Consider the following 23,332-nt stretch of genomic DNA (forward strand, 5'->3'; position numbering starts at 1 on the left):
ACCCCCAAGAGAATAGTGAAGCACAAATTGTAACCAATGGGTTTGTAAAGTGAACAAGAACAAAAATGAGAGAAAAGATAGTCCAGTAAGTAGGGAAGTAGGATGTTAATCTGGGAGGAGTTGGATGATGAATATGGCCATCATACATTTTTGAGATTCTCAAAGGATTAATAATGAAAAATTGCTTTTACCATGACAAATTAGTGTGGCAGACTTATGGTAGAATAAAAATAAAGCAACCCATGGTATTCACTTCGTTTCTTTTCTTGGCTTATAATTGTATATGAATTTTCTCTGTTGTATTTTTTTAATAGTCAAATGTAAAGTAAGTGAGATACTTCAAATATTTATTATTTAAAATATTCAATGAAGTTTCTCTATTTTTGAAGTTCTTTGCTACTTTTAGCTGAAAATAGTTTTCTTTATATTTCTTAAAAGTCACTCTGGAAGCTCACTTATTGCAGACACTTTACTTACAAGTTTTTTTTCTTGTTTCAATAATTCAGTTAGAGCCTTGAGTGTCAAGCAAAGCCTTTAGAAAATAATCCAGAACAAAGAGGAAATGCTGAAGAATGATGCCCTGGGTGAAAGAGCAATGGGTATCAAGAGCTACTACTATAAGCTTGATACTGCGGACATTCCATATTGGATACAAAAGTAGGGAGAGCTTTGTGATCCTGGGCCCAGCTTAGTCTACATGCCTACATAGACAGTTACAAGTCAGCTGAGACTATAGAGTAAAACTTTTGAGATAGAGAATGAAGAGAATAAAAGGAGGGGAAGAAAGGAATGGGCAAGGAATTAGGAAGACACAAAAGGAGACTATGAATGATTATGAATGAATTGTCAAACCACCCTGAATTATTAATCTCAAGTAGACTGAGAGAATAAAAATATACTAGCTGCTTAGCATACATAAAATAAAAAAAGAACTATTTCTGAAGGAAAAACCATAATATTCCTCACTCCCCCCTCTACTTTCCCATCCAGGTCCCTCCCTCCCCACTTGTGATTGCTTTCTTCTCTCTCCCAAGTGAGACTGAGGGATCCTCACTGGGGCACTTCAGCTTGTTGAGTTTTTTGAGTTCTGTAGATTGTATCTTGGGTATTCTGTACTTTTTTGTGTGTGTGTGTGTGGCTAATATCCACTTACTAGTGAATACATACCATGCATGTCCTTTTGGATCTGAGTTACCCCCTCAGAGGGGAACCTGATCTGGTATTGGGTGAAGGCAAAGGACTGAAGCCCTAAGGATCAGCAGAAAGAATGAAAACAGGCAACCTCAGGAAATAGGAGGTTGGAGGATGCTCCAGAATGCATCAGAGACCTGGGAGGAAAGAGACTCAGGACTCAAAGGGAGGGACCTTAGATGAAATGCCCAACAGTAGGGAGAGGGAACTTATAGAGCCCACTTTCAGCAGAAAGACAAGATATCAATTGAGGGATGAGGTTGCCATCCCACAGTCACATCTCTGACCCATAATTGTTCCTGTCTGAAAGAATTACAGGGATGGAAATGGAGAGAAGCCTGAGGAAAAGAATGTCCAGCCACAGACCCAAAGTGGGATCCAGATCAAGGGGAAGTCCCAAGGCCTGACACTTTACCTGAGGGTATGGAGAGCTCACCAAAAGAGACCTAACATGACTGTACTCTGGAAGACCCAACAAGCAGCTGAAAGTGTCAGATGCAGATATTTGCTCCCAACCAGTAGAGAGAAGCTGCTGACCCCTGTTGTTTAATTAGGGAAGGATGAAAGAAGCAGAGGAGAAGGGTGATCCTGCAGGATGACCAGCAGTCTCAATTAATCTGGATCCCCAAGATCTCTCAAACATTGGAACACCAAACAGACAGTATATACCAGCTGATATGAGGCCCCCAACTCATATACAGTAAAGGACATCTGGGTCTGTGTTCATTCAAAGATGATTCACCTAACTCTCAAGAGACTGGAGCCCTCAGGGAGTTTAGAGGTCAGGTGGGGTGGGGGTGGGGGCATCCATGTGGAGATGGAAGGTTGGGGGGGTGTGGGATGCAGAACAGTCAGAGGGTGGATGTGGGGGGAATAAATTATGGAGTGTAAAATATAAGTTGATTTAAGAAATAAAAATTAAAATAATTAAAAAACAATCTTAAAATATTCTATATTTAATAAATGACAGTCCATTAAAAATAATATTCTTTTTTTCATGTGTTCATGTGTGCATGAAAGTAGTGTGTGTGTGTGTGTGTGTGAGAGAGAGAGAGAGAGATGAGAGAGAGGAAAGGAGGGAGGGAAAGAAGAAGGGAGGAAGAGGGAGGGAGGGAGGGAGGGAGGGGGAGAGGGAGAGGAAGAGAGAGTTTTTGTATGTGTATTGGTACTTGTGGCAGTCAGAGAATAACTTGCCAACATTTGATTCTTTTCCTACCATATGAATCCTAGAGATCAAATTCAGCTCCTCAGTCATATAACCAAGTGTCTCTACCCAGTGAGTAATCTTATCCAACCCAGTATTTTAAAAATAATGATAAAAAGTTTACATGTAGATACTTGACATCTTATATGCTACACTCATGTCTTTAGATAAAAACAATAAAATGGAATAAAATAGATATGTCCTCTATGTAAGCTACAATTTCACTTCAGAACCCTTAAGATATATGTCATGGAGTTGCTGAATCTCTTTCTTTTCCCCAGTGTGGAATATTGAATAAATCTCCTTTTTGTGCGTTCTACTCTTTGTTGTTTGATTGGTTTGTCTTTGTTTGGTTGGTTGTTTTGTCTTTTTGGATTTTCATACAGGGTTTCTCTGTGCAGCCCTGACTAACATGGAAATCACTTTGTAGACCAGGCTGGCTTTGAACTCATATACATGGGATTAAAGACATGCATTACCACACTGACCTTGCTTTCCACTCTTAATCCAATCCTCTTAATTAATTTATAAATGAAAAGTGGCTCAATCTGACTTGGGGCTATACTGTGACCCCAACTTCCATAATACTTTTAGTAGGTAAGTAAGCTTTTTCTCACTGTTCACTAATTATTGGTTGATTTTGTTTAAGATAGATATGAATTTTTTATATATTTATCTCATGGTTTCCACGATTATGAAAATTTCAGAAAATTGAACTGCTGAAAGAATAAGACAAAGGACAGCATAGGGATGAGGAAGAGATGATGAGGAGGAGGAGGAAAAAGGAAAGAGAGAAGCAGAGAGAGAGAGAGAGAGAGAGAGAGAAAGAGAGAGACAGACAGAATGACCGACAGAAAGAGAAGAAGCAAGAGGAGGAGGAGATGAGCAAGCTCTTCCCAAAAGACAATATTAAGAAATTATGGAGTCTACAAGAGAATATCCATTAAATCTATTTCTGATGGATGCTAGGATTTTCTTGAAGCATTTAGAATGATCACTACTTTTGGGAATAGATATAACAAAAAGGGGAAAGATACAAACACATAATATGCTTAGCAAATTTTTAATTAATTGATTTCTTTAAAAGTCCTTGTGACATTCAGAATTTCAGAAGAATAAACGTAAGTGATTCTTTACATTCACAGGAGTAAATGTATTAATTGCAAGGATGCTGAAAAGATTCTAGCATGAAAGGTGAACTTTAAATGTTAAATTTGTCTTTACAGGCCCGCAGGTCTGGAGGCAGTTTTTAATACTTCATAAAAAGAAAATGGAGTTACTTTAAAAGCTAATTGATTTTACCCCTCAGCCACAAATGAAATACTTCCTGAATTTTCAAGAACTCTTTTTTGCCATAGCACAGCTGCCAGGGAAGTTCCTCATCCTTTCCTAAACAGAAAGGAACTCTAGTTTAAACTTAAGTTTTCTTTTAAAAAATTATATATATATATATATATGTGTGTGTGTGTGTGTGTGTGTGTGTGTGTGTGTGTATGAATAAATGCAAAAGTATGGACTCATGTATCCTCATGCTTTTGCGAGAGTAAGTCTCTAATAAGTAAAACAGAATGAGGAAGTCCAGAAACAGTGCAAAAATAAGAGTGATCCAAGAGGTGGGTGATAGCCATGCAGGGTTGTAGCGATATGTATTAGAATTTGTACAGGGCAACTGCCTAGCTCTATAGAAAACTAAGCAAAGGATTATTATTTAATCAGGATGTAAAAGCTAATTTAAGAAAAGGCATATGGAATAAGACAGGTATCTTACCTTCCTGCTCATTGTCTCTAATTCACACAAACTAAGTTTGCTGAGTCTCTCAGTTTTGGGGAAAAGGAACCTTCCAAATAAAAGGATAATGATGCTAAATTATGTTTTCAAAAAAATTCATTGTTTCAAAACCATTTTACAATTTTAGGGCTTCCAAAGACTGTGGTGCTTTAAAAAATTAAGAATAAAAGAAATGAAAAAAAAGAAAAAACTACAGTGGGCATAAAATCTGATCAATTCTTTATGGAAATTTCCAGCTAATAAAGGCTAACTTTTTGATCAAGAGCTTGAATAGATAGCCCTTTCAGAATTACTGAACAATTGATCAATTATAGCTCATTTCACTTTGTGCTTATATTCAAAGTTTTAATTTTACAAATAGTTTTGTATCTTTCTCTAACAATCCCATTGATTCAATTACAAGAAATTTTTTAACAAAAATTTTTAAAATAAGTTGAAAGACAGCCAGCAAATATCATTGTATCTCCACAAGTCCTTCAAATTGTATTCTTGTTCAGAGAGTAATAAACTGTGCATCATGTTAGTTAGCATTGGAAATTCAATAAGCATATGTGTTTGATCACTGAAGAAAGAACATGAACAACCACAATGAATACCCAGAACAAACAGCAACAAAACAAACAAAAGCAAAAACCAAAGCTTGTTCCAATTTAAAGAGGCTATATATGCCAAATGAGATATTGTGGGAATATTCCTGTAGAAAGCTGTTTCAGCAAGTAAAAGGAACTATGCTTCCAACCTGAACTTGTTGCTATTATGCTTCTAAGGGTTACTTTTTCTGAAGATAGGGAGTCAGGAAAAGACCTTGAGGTGCCAGGGGTGTAACTAAATGGGAGAGGGGGAAGGGAGAGGGAGAGGAAGAGGGAGAAGGAGAAGGAGAGGGAGAGAGGGAACAGGAGCATAATAGCTCAATTTTATTCAGTTCAAACATTTTAGAAAAAGTAAGCTATTGGTAGAATTCTGGCTAAAATTTGAAAGATACCTTTGTTATGACAGAATTTCTACAGTCTGATTTCTGAGTCTTGAGTTTATTGCTGAAATGAAGCTTGATTTGAGAAATTGCTTAATAGATCTCTCCTAAATTTTATTTACTTAAAATAGTCATACTTCTACATTTTTCTCAAAGAGAGTGTGTATGTGTGTGTCTGGTGTGTGTGTGTGTGTGTGTGTGTGTGTGTGTGTGTGTGTAAGAGAGAGAGAGAGAGACAGAGACAGAGACACAGAGACACAGAGAGAGAGACAGACAGAGACACACACACACACACACACACACACACACACACACATGCAAACATGGATGTCTGTGGAGGCCAGAACAAGATGCCAGAGCCTTTGGAGCTGGGTTTACAGTTGGTTTTGAAGCACTCCATCTATATGATAGAACTTGAACTACCATATAGATGTCCTTTGGAAGAACACTAAGAATCACATTGACAGCTCTTATGACATACATTAAAATGCTAATGCCTTTAGTGTGTATATGGCATCTGGTGCATAGCAGATACTTAACTGATACTAGTGGCTGTTACTACTTAGGACTGATAAATTCTAAATTGCTAGTAGGTCAAGTCATGGAAGTTTACAATGACAAATATTCCCCTTCTGCTGCCCCCATCCCTGGTACATATAAAAAGGAACATTTTGAAATGTTTGCTAGGCCAATACATCTTAATAATTTCAAAATAAATGCTTAAAATTAAAATAAAATATTTGAAGCCTAGCTCTTCATGCTATTTCTGTGCAACTAGGAAAGTATAAATTCAGGCCCCACTGAATACATATTGTTGGTTTTTTTTTTCAGAAAAGTTGAATTGTAACTCAATATTGTAATTATTTAATGGGTCAGCATAATAGATCATGACCAACAAATATGTGATAACAATTTTGAAACTGAAGCGAAAAATGCTTACATAACCATTTGAGAGAGGTCTGGGAAAAGGATTTGATGAACGATGAAGACAACGGAGAGAATGTAGAAACATAAAGGGAGTTAAGGCATTCAGGGAGCCTGGTGCTTTGAAGCATATAATTTACAGAGAACCATGAACACAATAGTGACAGTAAGGCAGGTCTGTCATTTATTTGACACATTGTCCATCAAAGGGCATCTGCAGCATTTGCTACCTTCTTAGTCTTGATTTATATTGGCAATTTCCTCTGAATGTCATGTCCTTTATAGATGCTTAGCTGCTTTGACGAAGTGACTAGATTATGAAGACTCTGAACCTCTCAATGATTTAACCCATTGATGGGATCATATTTTCATGAGCTATTAGAACAAGATGGAAAACTAGATGAGAAGTTGCTAACAGAACTGGGTCCTTGGGATTATTGTCCTTAAAGGCTTTGGTTTATTTCCAGTTCTATCCTTTTACCACCTGTGCTCCATCCAGCATGAAGTATGCTGACATGCCTCCATACATGCCTCCTGCCCTGATGCCCTGTCTAACCAGAGGCCCACATGAAGCAGAGCCAAGTCTCCATAGATCCTCTTAAACAGACTGTTAGAACCAAACCTTTTCACCTTTAAACTCTCATTACTCAGGCATTGTATCACAGCTATGAAGTTTATTTACATATTCCCTTTATAAGAACAACCTGATGAGTACTCTCAAAGGGGTTATCTAAGAATAAGGTCATGAGAATGAACAACTATCTAAGGACATCCTAACATGCCCCATTCTAAAAGGTTTCACCAACTCCCAAAAGTACAAAGCCAGTAACTGATCCTTAAATCACAATGAACCTTTTGAGAATTAAAAAATGCACTTATGGTAATAGTCTTAAGTTATTCTCTTTCTTTTTTGCCTTACATAACACATATGGAGAAGCATACGCTACCTTAACAGATTATTTGGGGGAAGTGTATATAAGAGGAACTAGAATTGAAGAAATATCATGGTCAAGACTAGCTTAACCAACAAAGGACAATGGCAGCTTCATCCAATGTGGAAGAAGAGGGTCAAATAATCTTTGAAAAGTAGAGGCAGGGGTAGACTTTACAGGTAATTCAAGAATACAAGATCATTTTTAATTTCCTAATCATTTATTATTTTCATAAATCTTAATAATAGAATGTTCCTTATTCACTTTAACCCAAAATAGAATATAGAAAATTCCATGAAAAGCGCTTTATTCGTTTATCAAAAGAAGTGCAAGTCACCTCATTCTTTAGTTCTTAGATTGAATATATGATTAAAAGCAGAAGATCAAAGAATAGATTTAATTACAGGTATAACAATGTGGAGTACTGAGATGCAAGCTTTTGCAAAACTCAAAATGGCTAAAAGACATGTATGTATTTTACCTCAGTCCTGTGGAGGATCTCTCTATTCTCTATGAGACCAAGCAAAGCTTTGAAATAATGTTTCTTTTCTTTGCTTAACTTATTGGATCCTTTATAACTATGTTTTAGAGAGGTCTGCTGATATATCATGGTTGTTTAAAGAAACAACATTAGAAGAAATCTCATTTGCATAATACTAATATTCAAAGGATAGTGCTAGCCCATTGAGACTTGCATGTTAGTAATACAAGTTTCCGGCCTCAAATGATCCTGAATTGGAAGGGTCCAAGGAAACACATCTAGAGTTTTTGATCACACATATATTTGTAATTTAAAGGCATTGCAGCACATTAAATATTCCTAAAATATGTTCAGCATTTCTTGGCCATGATGTTATCCATGTTTTCTCAACAGCTGCTTGTGACAGAAGTCTGAGCATTTCTAAACCTAGTGAAACACAATAGAAAACTTCACATGGAAACAACACATTATCTAGTAGGATTGTGGAAGCACTGAGCCATTCAGGAAGAGATTAGGAACCAACATAACTTTTTCCACATGTATCAGGGGGACTACTTCTTGCTTGACTTAGGAACATGTGTCTCAATCACTGTAAACTGTTTAAGAATCACATGAGAGGTGGTTTTTCTGTCTTAGATGTAACTTTCTACTGAGATTGTAAACCATGAAATTCATATTCATTTTAAGCTTGCTGTATTTAAGAAATGAGATATTGCATTTAGAAAAAAAATATATATAATCACTTGCATTTTACTTTAAAAATTTGTATTTTTAAGAAAAAGTCATGTTCCTAATTTTATGTGAAATGCTAGGGCAATCATGGCACAAATGTTATAGGAGCAGTGAAGCACTTACTGAATGGATTTCACATCCAGTCCATGAGATGGAACCTATATCTAACATCAACACTGCTACAGTGGCCAAGAACCTGAGACTAGACAGATTATGACTGTAGGGGAAAACCTAATGCTATATTCCGCTAAAGGAATATAGCAATGAAAATGACTCCTAAGGAAATATTGTTATACTTATGGTTTGTTCAATCCTCCCCATAGAAGCTTCTTCCTGTAGGAAAAAGAAATTAACATAGAGACCTGCACTGGACATTGTGTAGACAGTGAAAGATGTCGACACACTCAATTCTGTATCTGATGTCGTCATCAAACCATTTTGCTCAATACTCAGCCATCTATGTGGAAAAGGAAGCAGAAGGTTGTAGGGCCAAGGAAATGACATCATGAAGATACAGCAGGGGTATTTTTCATAAAAATTCTCGGAGACTGTGGCAGCATTCATAGGGACTGCACAGGTTTAAGCCAGATGAGGTCCCACCCAATACTGAGAAGGGGACATGGACATGGAGTTCTACCCTTAACCATATGCACAGATGGGTACATTGCTGTGCATTGCCTTCTTTCTGGAGCATTCCTGAGAAACACAGACATTCTTGCTTGTCCTTAGAGTCAGTGTTACAAATGACTCTGCTCCGCAAACTATATTGAACTTATTACTTTTTCTCAAGTGAGATTGTTTGTTTGGTGAAATAAGATAAAAAGGTGTTCACTATTGGATCCATGGCACTTCAGGCAAACTGTTGCAATGTTTTCATGTCCACTGTATAGCGAGATTTTACAGACTATTTCTCATATCCTTGATAACATAAGCACGTTGGCAGGACTAATGCTCAAAGCATGTTTCTAGCCTTTTTAATCCCATGAAGAAACATTATGGTAGTTTAATTAGTACTACTTTATTGTATCATGTTGCAAAAAGAGATGGTTTTAACACATCTCACAGTTACTGACTACACCAACGGCCAACAATTCTGTAGCCAAGGGTATGAGCCATAGCATTTTGGTTTACATTATAATAATCTATGTTGTTTTTAAACGATATAATCTTGTCAAGGAGTATATTTCTAATGGATTGTTCAATGTCAGAGAGCTGGGCTCACTAAAATCACTACAATAATACACAAAACAACCAACATAATGTCAATGAACTCAATTACGCATTGCTTACATATATATGTGCACAGGGTCTTCTTGGTCCTGTGGGTGCCTCTGTTTACCTGAAAATCAGCACCATCTAGGTCCATCCCTATCCAGTACCCTATTAGGTTACTATGACACAGAGCATAAGTATTTGAGTTCTTTCTTAAATCTTATTTTCTTTTTCCAACACTTGGGCTACATACCATATCAACGCACTAGCTGATAGCCAATCCTCTGCATCCCTGTCACTGCTAATTTAGGGGCTTATATTTTATTCCAGACCTTAAAATGGACTTTGCCTTTCTTTTTCTGATTTTTTCCAAGTATTTCCATCAATGAGTCCTCCTGAAACCTTACTCAATTGAAAATGAAGTCTTCTGGGTATGAATTATATATTCCCTAATGATCTCAGTGAAAAAGTACTTGAGAATATTTTGAAATTTTTATATTCATCTGTTTTGCCTTTTAAATGACATTATATAATCATCAACATATTTTATATATAATGTATATATAAGTAGAATTTTTAAAGTAAAGGACATATACATAAATATGTAGTCTTCTTATAAATGGGGTTCTATAAATATTAACAAATCATAAAGCTGATAAATTTATTAGCTCTAAGCTAACATATGCTCTCAGTATATTTTGTTTTATGTAACACATTAGTAATTATATTTTACTGATAACATATTTTAAGAGCAAGTCAATAATACATTATTGTAAGTATTCTATAAAATTCCCTTCATCCAAATAAAATATCAGTATTTAAGACTTTTAGATTCTAGTTTCAATTATATGTTATGATTATTCCTAAATATTTTTCAATATTTGACATATAAATCAATATTTGAGGAAATATTTTTAAATTAAAAGTGACAGTATTTACTTTCTTTGCAGACAAACTCACCTCTCACAATGATGTTGGTGGACTTTTTTGCAGGGTTTCCCACATTATTATTGGCAATGCAGCTGTAAGTACCAGCATCATCAGAGGTGATGGCAGGTATGGTCAATGTCCCTCCATTCAAAACAATCTTTTCTGGCAGAGTCCCGAAGGACCTGACCCAGGTAAGAGAGGGTGTAGGCTCTCCTCCAGTTGTAACACACACTAACGTTATGGCCTCTCCAGGATTTACAACTATAGGATCATCCACCAAGAGCTTAATTGACGGAGATGCTAAAAGACACAAAGAGAAGACATGCATTTATTGAGATATGTCGAACAGGTAATCAATTGCAGGTTTTATATTATTCATACAAGTAGTTAAATGGAAATGTTCTTTTTCTCAAAATTAGAGTGTCCTACTCAAATTTTAGTCAGATTTAATACTTCTGTACTTCAGTTAAGCAGCATAAATTTATAGAACATTATTAAGTCTTTTCCACCAGATGTAGTATTTTGAGGTTATATTCAGAATCATTTTTATGGGTCAGCGTCAGTGCTATTTTTTATGGCACGCTAGGAAAAGTCACACAAGACAATGCAAATATTATTAAAAATTACTTGTGAATTTATTGTTCTGACACAAGAATCACCAAAGTGACAAATGTTGTCAAATACAGCATCCATTTCTTCTTAGTGATATGATAATTTTTCTCTCATTCCTAGTTGTTTAGTCTTTATGATTTTATGGGTAAAATTCCCACAGAAAAAAATAAGTCTTTTTAAATTCTCAAGTTAAAAAATAAACATATAAATATTCACTCAATTAAAAACACTTACCTTTACAACAAATACTTAAAAATTGAAGCTATATAGGGAATATAAAATATTACACTCATACAGGCACAACTTAATTGTAACACAGTGTAAGCATATATGACATTTTCATAAATAGAAGTAGTGTACAGGTATTTTATTGATGTTAAAGTTAATATGTTCAGGAATATTTGATGACAACGTGAAAGCAGTATTGTATGCAGTATATATATTACATATATATATATACATATATATTACATATGTATTAGATATATACTCTACATAGTATATATTTAGAGCATATGTATTATACACATAGTATATGTTATTATATTTGACTTCAGTTTTTCATTTCTTTTAAATATCACATGTTAATATGCATGAATGTATATATGTACATATGTATTATATATATATATTACCTATATAGTATATATAGAGATTAATGTTTTCAAATTCATGTAACTGCATTAATTTAAAAATTATTAAGCTCAGATTAGAGCTGCAGCTTAGACTTCAAGCTTATTAAATTGTGTGTTTTAATAAAATCCATCTGTCTTTAAAAATGAAAACAAGGGAAGATAGGGCAACAGCTCTGTGATGAGGATTCATGGCGGGGGGTGGGGAGTCTCTGACATTTTCAAGCATCCTTGTTGCTTGCTGACTCTTATAACATCATTAAAATAGCATGGAAAATTTCAAAATGTCACAACATCAGCTCCTCTGATGTTTTAGCATTAAATTATAAAGATTTATTATTAAAAAGATTTTGGGAAACACACATATTAAAGGTGATATGTGAAAGTCACCACAGTTGGGGAGAAAACAAAGTGTATCAAGGAATTATTAAATATTAAACTAATGACTAGAAGATGCCACCAATTAAATCTTATAAAATATGTATTGAACTTACTTATTAATATACTACCATCAAGATGCAAATGAAATCCTCGTATAAACTGCATAAACCTCGAATTTTCTTGAACTAGTATTTTAGAAATCCCAGTGCTTATCAAGTTGTGTTTAATGTGTTTTACACCACATTTAAATTGTATGAAAAGGAACCAAGTCAAAGTTTCAGGATGTATATTAGGACTATAGAAACAACAAATTTCCATTACATAGAAGAGTATATGTTTATACAAAAGGCTTATTGGAGGAGGGATAGTTTTCTGTAAGAAACTATGCAAAATGAACAACAGAAGAGAATTTCAAGTTTAAAGGTCATTTACTATATAGCAAGAAATTCATTGTTCTGACTCCTTTGATATACAGATGAACATTTGCAATGTTATCAATTGATATTCTCCTTCATGAATCTGGGATGAAAACAGTTCTGAGCAAGTTAGATTTATTAATGTTACCTTTTATTTTCTCAGATTGTTCTTGAAGTTGAAAAAGTAGCTATTCAGACAATTGATGACATGACTAACAATCCTGAAGCCTCAATAATATTAAAATATATTTGCTATACTAAATTGTCTAACTTTAAAGCTTAAGAAAATTACAAGGTTGAACGTTTGACACCCATGCATTAGCATGTAACATTTAGTGAACTTTTTGTAACTATATGGCTTTTTTTAAGAATTACAGGTGATTATTAGAGGGTAAATGGAGTCATGACCGAGAGTGGGTAACTAAAGTATACAAAAACATTTCATTTATAAGTATCATTTTAAAAAAGACTTTCCTGTGGAATGAGTCTTATGTTATTTTGAGGTTGTATACAAACACTCTGAGTGAGGTTCTGCTTTGAAATTTTTATTTTAGGATCTGACTAATGTAGAAATTTGCTATCTCACTGCCTAGACAAGTGGGCATTGACTTCAGCACCTTCCTTTCTTATCCTCCTGAGGTCTGGGCTTAAAGGCATGCATTACTATATTTGACATCAGTTCTTCACTTCTTTGTAAACGTCACATGTTAACATGTATGCATGCATTTGCGTAGGTATATTGCACATGTCAGTGCATGTGTGCCTGTGCAATGGAACCAATAAGAAGCCCAGAGGTGAACTTGAGGGAGTTAGTTCTGTCCTTTTACCATGTGGGTGCTGAGGCTTGAACTCAGGATGTCAGGTTGGTTTGGTGGCAAGTGCCTTTCCTTGCAGAACCGTGCCTCCAGCCCTAGTTGCTCATTTCTTCATCCTTTTGATGTCACTCTTTGGGTGTGGCCTGTATAGCTTTAAGGAATGATCCAAATGTGGCAACAACACATGTGTAAAGAAACAACAGACAAAGGTCTAGAAAAACTGAATTGGATGATCTGTGTTCTGTAGTGGAACTACACTGATAGCAACCCAGAATCTCAGTGTGCTTTTTATATACAGAACGAAAACAGAGAAAGCAAGGTAATCATCCAGTAGGAAAAAGTTGTGATAGTTTCTGCATACAATGGTTTCGGTTAAAGGTCAAAGTTCTTAATCATCACCCATACTTAGATGAGGGAAAGGCTTTGCGAATCTCTGAGCCATTCCTGGGAAGGACTGGGTCTGACATTGGGGTAGTCGACAAGGCTGTGTTCATCTCAACAATACACATTCACTCAAAACGTCATTAGCTCCCTACACATTGCATAATATTTCCTCAGTTACAAATGATGTGCTTCAGACATAATTCAGTCATATTCTGTGATTCTACACAAGTTCTTTCACTTCTGTGTACCTCTCATTGGCATTGTTAACATGGAGGACACAAGTATTTTTGGATGGATAATATAAACATAAAGCCATTATTTTAGGACTTACAACAAAAGATTCACTAAACAATGTTTTCGGTTGTCAATCACTTTATTTATTCCCTTCTAGGCTTAGTGTAGCTTGACAAGCAGTGTGGTTGCTACAAGACAAAAGGTCTATAAAATTTGATCCTTTTGATGGCATATGTCAGGCATATTTTAAGGTCATTTTGAATTTTTGAAGGTCCTGTACCTCCACATATTTAAAGTCATTCATTTTGAAGGAACAAGAACCCATATTAATATCCCTTTATAATATTGTTAGTAGTGAAATAAACTCACTGTATTTCAATACTTTTTCTCTTAGGACTGGCATATGCTGTTCCTCAGCACTGTTCTGTAACTGTTCTAGTGCCTTGAGGTCACACATGATGAGCACCCTTTCCTCTGTTTAGTGAGTATCCAGGAAATGAAGACAGATAAAGCCCACTGTACTAAATTATAAACCTAGCTGGTTATTATGTCTTTATTACCAAATATATTGACTGAGTCAACCCCTAAAACATATCCATCACTAGACATTGAGACAGAGGCTTGTAATTCAAGCAATTCAACTGAGAAAGTAGGAGAACCAGGACCCCAGGGTCAAATTCATCTACAAAGAGAGTTGGAAGCTAACTTTAGATATAAAAAATCTTATCTGAAAAAAAAAAAACTCAGAAGCAAAATAAAATAGGCCCTCATTTGTAAATTAGGGAGCATGTATTTTTCATTTCATTTATAAACATGGGATACATACGACTTTGGTACATTTTAAACACACAAAACCCAAACACAAAGGATGAAATAGCACAAGAAAAGTACTGACCAGGACAATATAGAATTATCATTTGAGATGCTGATCAAAGTGGAAAGTTACGGTTACTGTAAAGCATGTTTGTTCTCACTGAGGTGGAAGGTTTGAAGAACTGACTTAATAGAACAAAAAGTCAACCAGTGATCATTAGAGGCTAGAAAAAGTGAAGCCGATGGAAAAGTATGTTCTACATTCTAGCATCCTGAAAGACTGGGATGACAGCACCTCTACCAAAGCCACAGCACTTTATTATACATTTATAAAGGGCCAAGAGACAGAGACCCAAAGCCTCCCAGCACAAAAATATAATAAATGTTTAAGAAGAGAAGTGATAATTAATTGCAATTTAATCATCATATATTATAAAATATATGAAATTAAATCTACACCTAACAATTATGTATTATTATGCTTCAAATTAAAATCATATGAACACGAATTATATAAACAAAGGCAATCCTTCAAATAAAGTTAAACATTTACACAAAGACTGCCAATAGCCTTGTCTGTGAAAGACAGGTCTTCTGAGTCTAAGGGCACACTGACCCTTGGCACACTAAAGACAGTGGAAATGACCTGTGCAATAGACTTTCTACCTCACGGATCAGGAACATGCTATTTCTTACATTAGAGTGGCTCATTTTGTTCCCAAAATATTATTTTTTTCCACATTTCCTTGTTCTCTCTGGTGATCCACAGAGTGAGGTCTTCCACTCCTTACAAACATGGTTAAATGATTTTAGAGTATCTTTCCATGTAGCTCCTGCTAGGCACTCTGGATCCTTAGAACTTCTTGGGTATTCTTTGGGTCCCCAACCTCCTATGCTGACAATTCACAATTCACATTGTAAACTCTTTTTTTTTTTTTTTCAGGTTGAGGTTCGGTGTTTGCATCATCAAAAAAATTTAAACCATGCATTCTAAATTGCCAAAACAGTGCTGTGAGCACATGAAAATAATTGCAGTTGTACCATCTGGTATAGATAGCCTTTCTGTTCTCAGTGCTTATGTTTGACTATGATGCCAGTTAGGATGTCAGGCTGATAGTATGCCAACACTTAATTATGGAATTAGTTGTCACAATTATCAAGACTTGAATCCTCCCTAAGGATGAGTACAACAGCATTGTATCATGTGTTATGTGTTCTATATGGGGATAGCATGGATAATACACAGTCCATAGATAGAGGTAGATAGATAGATAGATAGATAGATAGATAGATAGATAGATAGATAGATAGATAGACAGATGATAGATGATAAATAGATGATAGAAAAATGATACATAAACAGATGTATAGATAGATGTATAAATAGGTATATAGGTGATGGATAGATTATATGTGATAAATGATACTGAGGTTGATAATATAAATGATATAGAGGACCAATAGATGAACAAAAGACCAGGTAGTAGGTAGGAGATAATAGATTATAGATAGATGAGATATGATAAATACTTCATCATAGGTAAATGATGGCTAGGAGAAAGAGAAAAAGACAAGGAATGGTAAGAATAAGTGCATGAGGAAGGGGGAAGATCAGAAAAGGAGGATAAGAAGGAAGGAACAGAATGGGAAAGATAAAAATGGAGGCAAAGGGGGAAATGATAATATGGTTTATATGAAATGTTTTTCACACAGTTGTGTGTGGCAAGCCTTGGGCTTCAGCTCATGCAGCTGTATGTATAGAAATTTCAGGAGATGGGGTCAAGCTGAAGGAATCAGGTGACAGCAGTAAGTTGTCACTGGGGTGAGAGCTATCTTGGGGTTTATGTCTGATCTCATCTTGTCATAGATCACTCCCACTCTCCCCCTCCCCTTTCTCTTCCTGATGTGGGATGTGGGATGTGCTGCTCTGCTAGGCACCTCTTACCATGATGGATTGAAACCTTGGAAACTGTGAGTTAAGATAAATCAAATGTCCCTTAGGTTGTTTGCTTCAGGTGTTTGTTAAAATGATGAAAGCCTGACTGGGGAAGTCTGACAGATAATAGACAGCAGGCACATGGGGATAGATAATAGATAGTGCAATCCTGGGAGAGACAGGAGTAGACCAGACTGTCAAGAAAGAAAGAGGGGTAAAGAGAGAGGAATTAAAGAGAAGGGATGAGAACAGAGATGAGCCCAGAAAAGCTGAGTTTCTGTTTCCCCAAATTTTCCACTGTGTTGTTCTTTTCTGATAACAGTGTCTTACACACCTCAAGCCTGGCTCTAACTCAGTGATTTGTTGTGTTGCTCCAGACTGGTTTTAATCCCTTGACCCTCCTGCTTTCATCACCCAAGTACTAGCAGTCCAGGTGTGAACCTCCATGCCCAGTCAACATTTTAATCAATAAGCATATCTGAGGAAAGATATTCTTCTCATATATCCCACTCAGCACCTTTTCTCCTAGTAAAGAAAAGTGATTGTTTTCCCTCTTGAGCTGAACGGGAGATACTTGAATGGTCCACAGAGAAAAACAAATGGCCTGTTGACTATCATATGCATATCTCCTAAGACCAGATATTACACAGAGAGTGGGACTTTGTGTCCTTTCTTTTGTTTGACAGTACTGAGTATGGCTGATGAGAAGTCAGGGACACAATATTCTTATGGCCTTGGGAAAGAACTGAAAGCTGTAAAACGACAGAGTGAAAATAAGAGAGCAACGAGGTAGAACTGAAGTTTCCAAGATAGTCAAAATACATCTATCAGAATTTTCTGACAGGAATGCAAATGTGGCCTAGTGGAAATGGGCTTGCCTAGCACTCTTGAAGACTTGAGTTCATCTCCAATAAAGCAGAAAGGCAAACAATCAAGTATTTTTAGAGTATTCTAGTACTACTGGTTATGGTAAACAGAATGAGTCAAACTTCAAAAATCATGGCAACACACATAGTTGAATTAGAAAAAATAAGACTGAATCGAAAAAATAAAAGAAGATAATTATTTCAAATCTGAATTCATAACGGGATTCATGCCCACTCAGAACTCTAGCAACTCTGCTGTTAGTTTCTGGAGATTTCTTTTGAGTAAAATCTTAACAATTTAGTTCTGGTTGAATTAAAACAGGTTCTTTGAGGAAGAGAAATACTTACTCAGGCATATTCTTTGTATTACTACCTATTAGGGGTAGAAAGCATAGATAATCATTCCTTTAAAACCTGAAACGCAGTGTTTGTGTATTCTCACAGGTTTTGACCTTCCATGGACCTGGCATGAAATTTCTAAAAATAGTGCCTTGATTGTCACTTGGACTATAATTTAAAAAGCACAAGCTCTTACTTACATATGCCTATCAAATGTTTCAAGTAAGCGAGAGAAGTAATTCAAGAATTAAAAAGTGAATTCAGGTGGAAAATGACAAGGGAGGAAAAACAAATAGGATTTCCTTGATAGAGAAGCTCTTCCTGGCAGGATCCGCCTTATTTAAATCCTTCACAATGGCTCTAGACTGTTATTCAGAGGAGAGCATTGAGGGGGAACATCAATAAAGATAAGGAGAAGGCTACAGATAGAGAAAGACTAGGAAAAGTGCTGTGATAGCCAGGCTTTGGAGTGGAAAACCTGTTTCTGATCTGTGCAACCCAAACAGTATAGACCTCAGAACTCTCTGGAGTATCAGGTATATTGGAAGGGTTTACCAGCATCTATCTACAGCTCACTGGAACTTAATTTCCCAGGCTCATGCTATCCCTGCATCCAGAAAAGTTTTTCTACATGGGGATTTTTATTTCAGTTCCATTTCTGCTGTTGTGACAACAAATCTGACCACTGCACCAACCTCCCCAAATCGGGCAAGAAAAGTGATTATTGGTCTTACAATTCCAGGTCCCAGTGGATTACTGTGGAGTAGTTAAGGCAGCTATGTGAATCATGGCATTTGTGTTCAAATGCAAGGGAAGAATGTAGGCATGAGTCCTTGCTTTCTCACTCTTAGCTCTCCTTTGTCTCTTTTATATTGTTCAGGACCTCCTACCTCAAGAGTGATGGGACTCAGAGTAGGCTGTTCCACCAATCAGCAATCAAGGTTATCCCCACAGACACTCTTACAGGCCACCCTGATGTTAATGACTCCTCCTTGATGCCCCTCTCTAAGTAACTCTAGGCTGTGTCAAGTTGACAGTAAAAGCTTACCAGCATATTAATATATAAAATATATGGGTGGATGTGATCATAATTCAAAATGTACACATTAGAAATTAATGTTATAATTTTAAAAATTGATCAAAATTTAAAAATAAAACCATAAATCTGTCCACAGAATGTACATCAATTGCCAGGAGAGTCTAAGAACAGAAGACAACACAATTGGTGTCTGTGGGTCACTGTTTCCAAGTACATTCAAAGTCAATTACTAGCTACAGGAAGCTGCTGTGTAAAGGGAAAAGAAGGAACACAGAGGGGGTCTGCTATCAGTCAAAAAATAGATGCCAGATGAAGTGAATGAGAGTAAAGTGTGCAGTAGTGAACAGTAATGAAACTAGGAAATTTACTTCCCCTTTCTGTTCTGTAACAAGACATTTGCAAACTGGCAAAAGTTATGTAAAATGCTAACACCTGAGGTGAACTTGTATGTGGGGAGACATGTATAGAAACTATGCTTTGCTTGAAATAGCCTCCATTTCACTAAGATGATAACATGCCTGTGTTGGCTGATACATCATTGTGATTCCATTCTCCATGTGTATTTCATGCCAAATGTGGATAACTGGACTTTTCATAAAATAAAGAGGGGAGTATGTATTTGGAGTTAATTTGAAAACTGAATGATCTACCCACATATGTGACTTCATTATTTCAATATTATCAGTCACTAATTGCTGTAGCTCAGGAAGACCAAGGATGATATCATATCGAGAAAGTGTATTTGAAATGATGTTCAAGAATATTGAAGTATTTTAAATAGCATCTATAAATAGTACTTACTCCAGGAGTGAAAGTGTACTAGAATACTGAAAACAACATGCATTTTTTATTATTGTAATATTCATAAGACAGATTTCTGGAAATGATCAAGAAAACAGATCCATTTCTTCATGGAAAATAGTATTAAAGGATTAAGAAAATGATCGATTTCATAGTATAGCATATCTCAAGTAAGAGAGTCTCTAGAATTTTTTTGAATCTCTTTTATTGTTATTACTGTTTTATCATCAGTAAGTGAATGTCTTCATCCCAGGGAAACAATCTACCTATATATTTATTTGGTAGGTATTTATAGGGTATGTATCAGATAATAAGTAACACTATGTGTAAGTGAATAAAACAACCAAAGCTTACCAACATTCAGAAATATACTCTAACAAAAGTAACAAAATTTCTGGATACAACTACTTTTATCTCATGTGACTTTACGCTCTTATATCATCTTCAAATTCCCTGAATTTATGTGTGTTTTTGACTCTTGACCAGCTTGTTGATGTCATCAGAATATAGAAATTATAAAAAAGTTACATAACTTATATAAGAATTATAAAATTGTTATATAAATTATATAAGAATTATAAAAAAAGTTATAAAAATTATGTAAGAAGGAACAAAATACCCATGAAAGGAGTTACGGAAACAAAGTGTGGAGCAGAGAACTGAAGGAAGGACCATCCAGTGACTTCTCCACCTGGGGATCCATCCCATATATAATCACCAAACCCAGACACTTTTGTGGATGCCAACAAGTGCTTACTGACAGAAGCCTGTTATAGTTGTCTCTAGAGAGGCTCCACCAGTGCCTGACAAAGAGGTGGATCCTCGTAGCCTACCATTGGACTGAGCATAGGATACCCAATGAAGGAGCTCGAGAAAGGACCCAAGGAGCTGAATGGCTTTGCAGGCCCATAGGAGGAACAACAATATAAACTAACCAGTACCCCCAGAGCTCCCAGGGACTAAATCACCAACCAAAGAGTGCACATGATGGGTGAGACTCATGGCTCCAGCTCCATATGTAGCAGAAGATGGCCTAGTTGGTCATCAAAGGGAGGAGAGGCTCTTAGTTCTGTGAAGACTCTATGCCCCAGTGTAGGACCATGAATCTGGTGTGGGTGGGTTGGTGAACAGGGGGAAGAGGGAGGGGATAGGGGGTTTTTGGAAAGGAAACTAGGAAAGGGCACAACATTTGAAATGTAAATAAAGTAAATATCTACTAAAATAAATGAGTAAATGAATAAATAAGTGAAAGAAAAAGTGCCAAACAGGACTACACTGAGTTAAGACATTGTAACATCTTACAAAGGACTCCTTTGAATCTAATTCTTGTACAAAATAAGAGGAGCTTGCTTATGTTCAAGATGTATAATACTCAATGAAGGCAAATGTCCACAGTCAATCATCTACAGGAGTACAAACACCCAACAGCCTGACAGATCTCTCTAAATATCGAAGAGCGTTGTGAAGACAAACTTCAGAATTGCAGGTTGCTTCCTCCATTGGTCCCAGTCCCTTCCTGTTATTTTCAACAGGCAAGGTCTTGATAGGCCTGGTCTCATTTACGTTCAAAGGAGAACCAAAAACTTAGGCATCTAGCACTCGTAGAAAGAAAACCCAAGCAAAGTATTTTCAGCTAAGTCAGTTGTGATATATGAAAATATTTTGTTCTGTATAGAAGATACTAGAATCTGGAGAGTAAGACTACATTGTAAAGGTATATTTATCATGTCACAAGCAGAACAGTTACCAACTTTGCTGCCTGGAGTTCACTTCCATTGTTTGACCATTTAGTAAGCAAAACATTAACTAATTTATTATACTTAAATATCAAGGTCAATTCTTCATTGAGACAGAAGCTTTTACCCAAGCTATTGGTTTGATTCCTCCTCTTTAAGAGTAAGGATAATTATAATACTCTACCGCTAAAACACTTACTCTTATCCTTTTACATCTTTAGGAATATGACATCAAGGTAAGAAGAGTAATATACATTTGTATCAGCAGGACCCAAAAGAAGACACAACAAAGATTTAGGTGGTTAATAAAGTTGTTATGAAGATAATATTTACAAAACTAATATTAACTAATATTAACATACCTCCAGGTATGGAGGCATAATACTTGTGGATGCTAAGGACAAGGGGAGATAGCATTTCAAATCCCAGTTGCAAACAAAACAACCAACCAAACAACATGAACTATTTACTTTTTATAAAAAAAACTCAGAAATTATAAAAACTTAATATTTCTTGTCAACATTATTAATTTAATTAATATTAATAATCAATAACATTAATAATATTAATGTTAATATTATTGTTAATATTGTTAAACATACTTAAAATCATTTCTATGTTACATTACTAACAGTGATTGCAATAATTACATGTCGCTCAACAAGTGAATATGTCTAATTTTCCTTTTCAGTTAGCACTTTCTTCAGTTGTAATTCTGAAGATTACTATTGAGAAATAAAACAATTAAGCTACTTTGTGTCTCTGAAACCAAAATAAAGGAAACATAAATTTTTTGGAGGAGAACTGAGATATATAGCTAATCATAATGAGATGCCAAGATTCAGGTCAATATCAGCAAAGATTTAAAACTCTTCTAAATGTAAAATAAAATCAGGATACCTTGGTCCTTCATAGAAGAGGGAACAAAATACCCATGGAAGGAGTTACAGAGACAAGGTGTGAAGCAGAGACTGAAGGAATGTCTGTTCAGACTCACTCACCTGGGGATCCATTCCATAGACAACTACCAAAACCAGACACTATGGCCTATGCCAACAAGAGCTTGCTTACAGGAGCCTGATATACCTGTCTCCTGAGAGGCTTTACCAGTGCCTGACAAATACAGAAGTAGATGCTTACAATCATCCATTGGACTGAGCACAAGGTCCCCAATGAAGGAGCTAGAGAAAGGACCCAGGGAGCTGAAGGGGTTTGCAGCCCCCTAGGAGGAACAACAATATGAACTAATCAGTAACCTCAGAGCTCCCAGGGACTAAATCATCAACCAAAGAGTGCACATGATGGGTGAGACTCATGGCTCCAGCTCCATATGTAGCAGAGGATGGCCTAGTTGGTCATCAATGGAAGGAGAGGCCCTTGGCCCTGTGAAGGTTCTATGCCCAAGTATAGGGGACTGCCAGGGCCAGGAAGAAGGAGTGGGTGGGTTGGTGAGCAGGGGGAAGGGGAAAAGGATGGAGTGGGTTGGAGGGGAAACTAGGAAAGGGGATAACATTTGAAATGTAAATAAAGAAAATATCTAATAAAAAATAAAATAAAATCAGTAAGAGGATAGAACAAATGAAGACTGCTATTGGTCATATAGCTAGCTATTTTATTTTTTAAATTGGGTGCTATATTAGAAAGTATTCTCAGATTACTTAAAATATTTGTTTGATAAAGATATTTTAACTTTCATTCTCTATCCTGGGACAAAATTATTTCAGAGTTATAGTTTTAATCCTGTATAATTGCCTAACTCCAATTCATAGAATGTTGATTGTGGGTTTTTGTTTTTTTTTTTTTTTTTTTTTCATAATTCTTTGGAGTCCAGGGTTTTTCTCTAATCAAGGAGGAAATGAGTCAGTTTCTAAGGAGGACTGCCTGAGGCAAATTCTGCTATGCTAAGGAAAACCCTGGGGTGTAAAGCTACAGCTTTGAGTGTAGTTATACCTAAAGTATTCAA

The 23,332-nt window shown here is 35.9% G+C and overlaps 1 protein-coding gene across 2 annotated transcripts in view; it reads right to left on the reverse strand.

Annotated features, from left to right (window-relative positions):
• The window catches only part of Mdga2 (MAM domain containing glycosylphosphatidylinositol anchor 2), a 766,587-nt gene that overhangs the window by 212,349 nt on the left and 530,906 nt on the right, over positions 1-23,332 (reverse strand). For both annotated transcript variants that reach the window (XR_015045223.1, XM_021179084.3), the window contains exon 6: positions 10,396-10,665. Coding sequence is in view for 1 of the 2 variants with exons in the window: in XM_021179084.3 (XP_021034743.1) it covers positions 10,396-10,665 (270 nt within the window). In the remaining variant the exon portion in view is untranslated. The remainder of the gene's footprint in view (positions 1-10,395; positions 10,666-23,332) is intronic.

This window comes from Mus caroli, unplaced genomic scaffold (genome assembly GCF_978045245.1).
Source record: "Mus caroli unplaced genomic scaffold, Mus_caroli_1 scaffold_14, whole genome shotgun sequence".
NCBI lineage: Eukaryota > Metazoa > Chordata > Mammalia > Rodentia > Muridae > Mus > Mus caroli.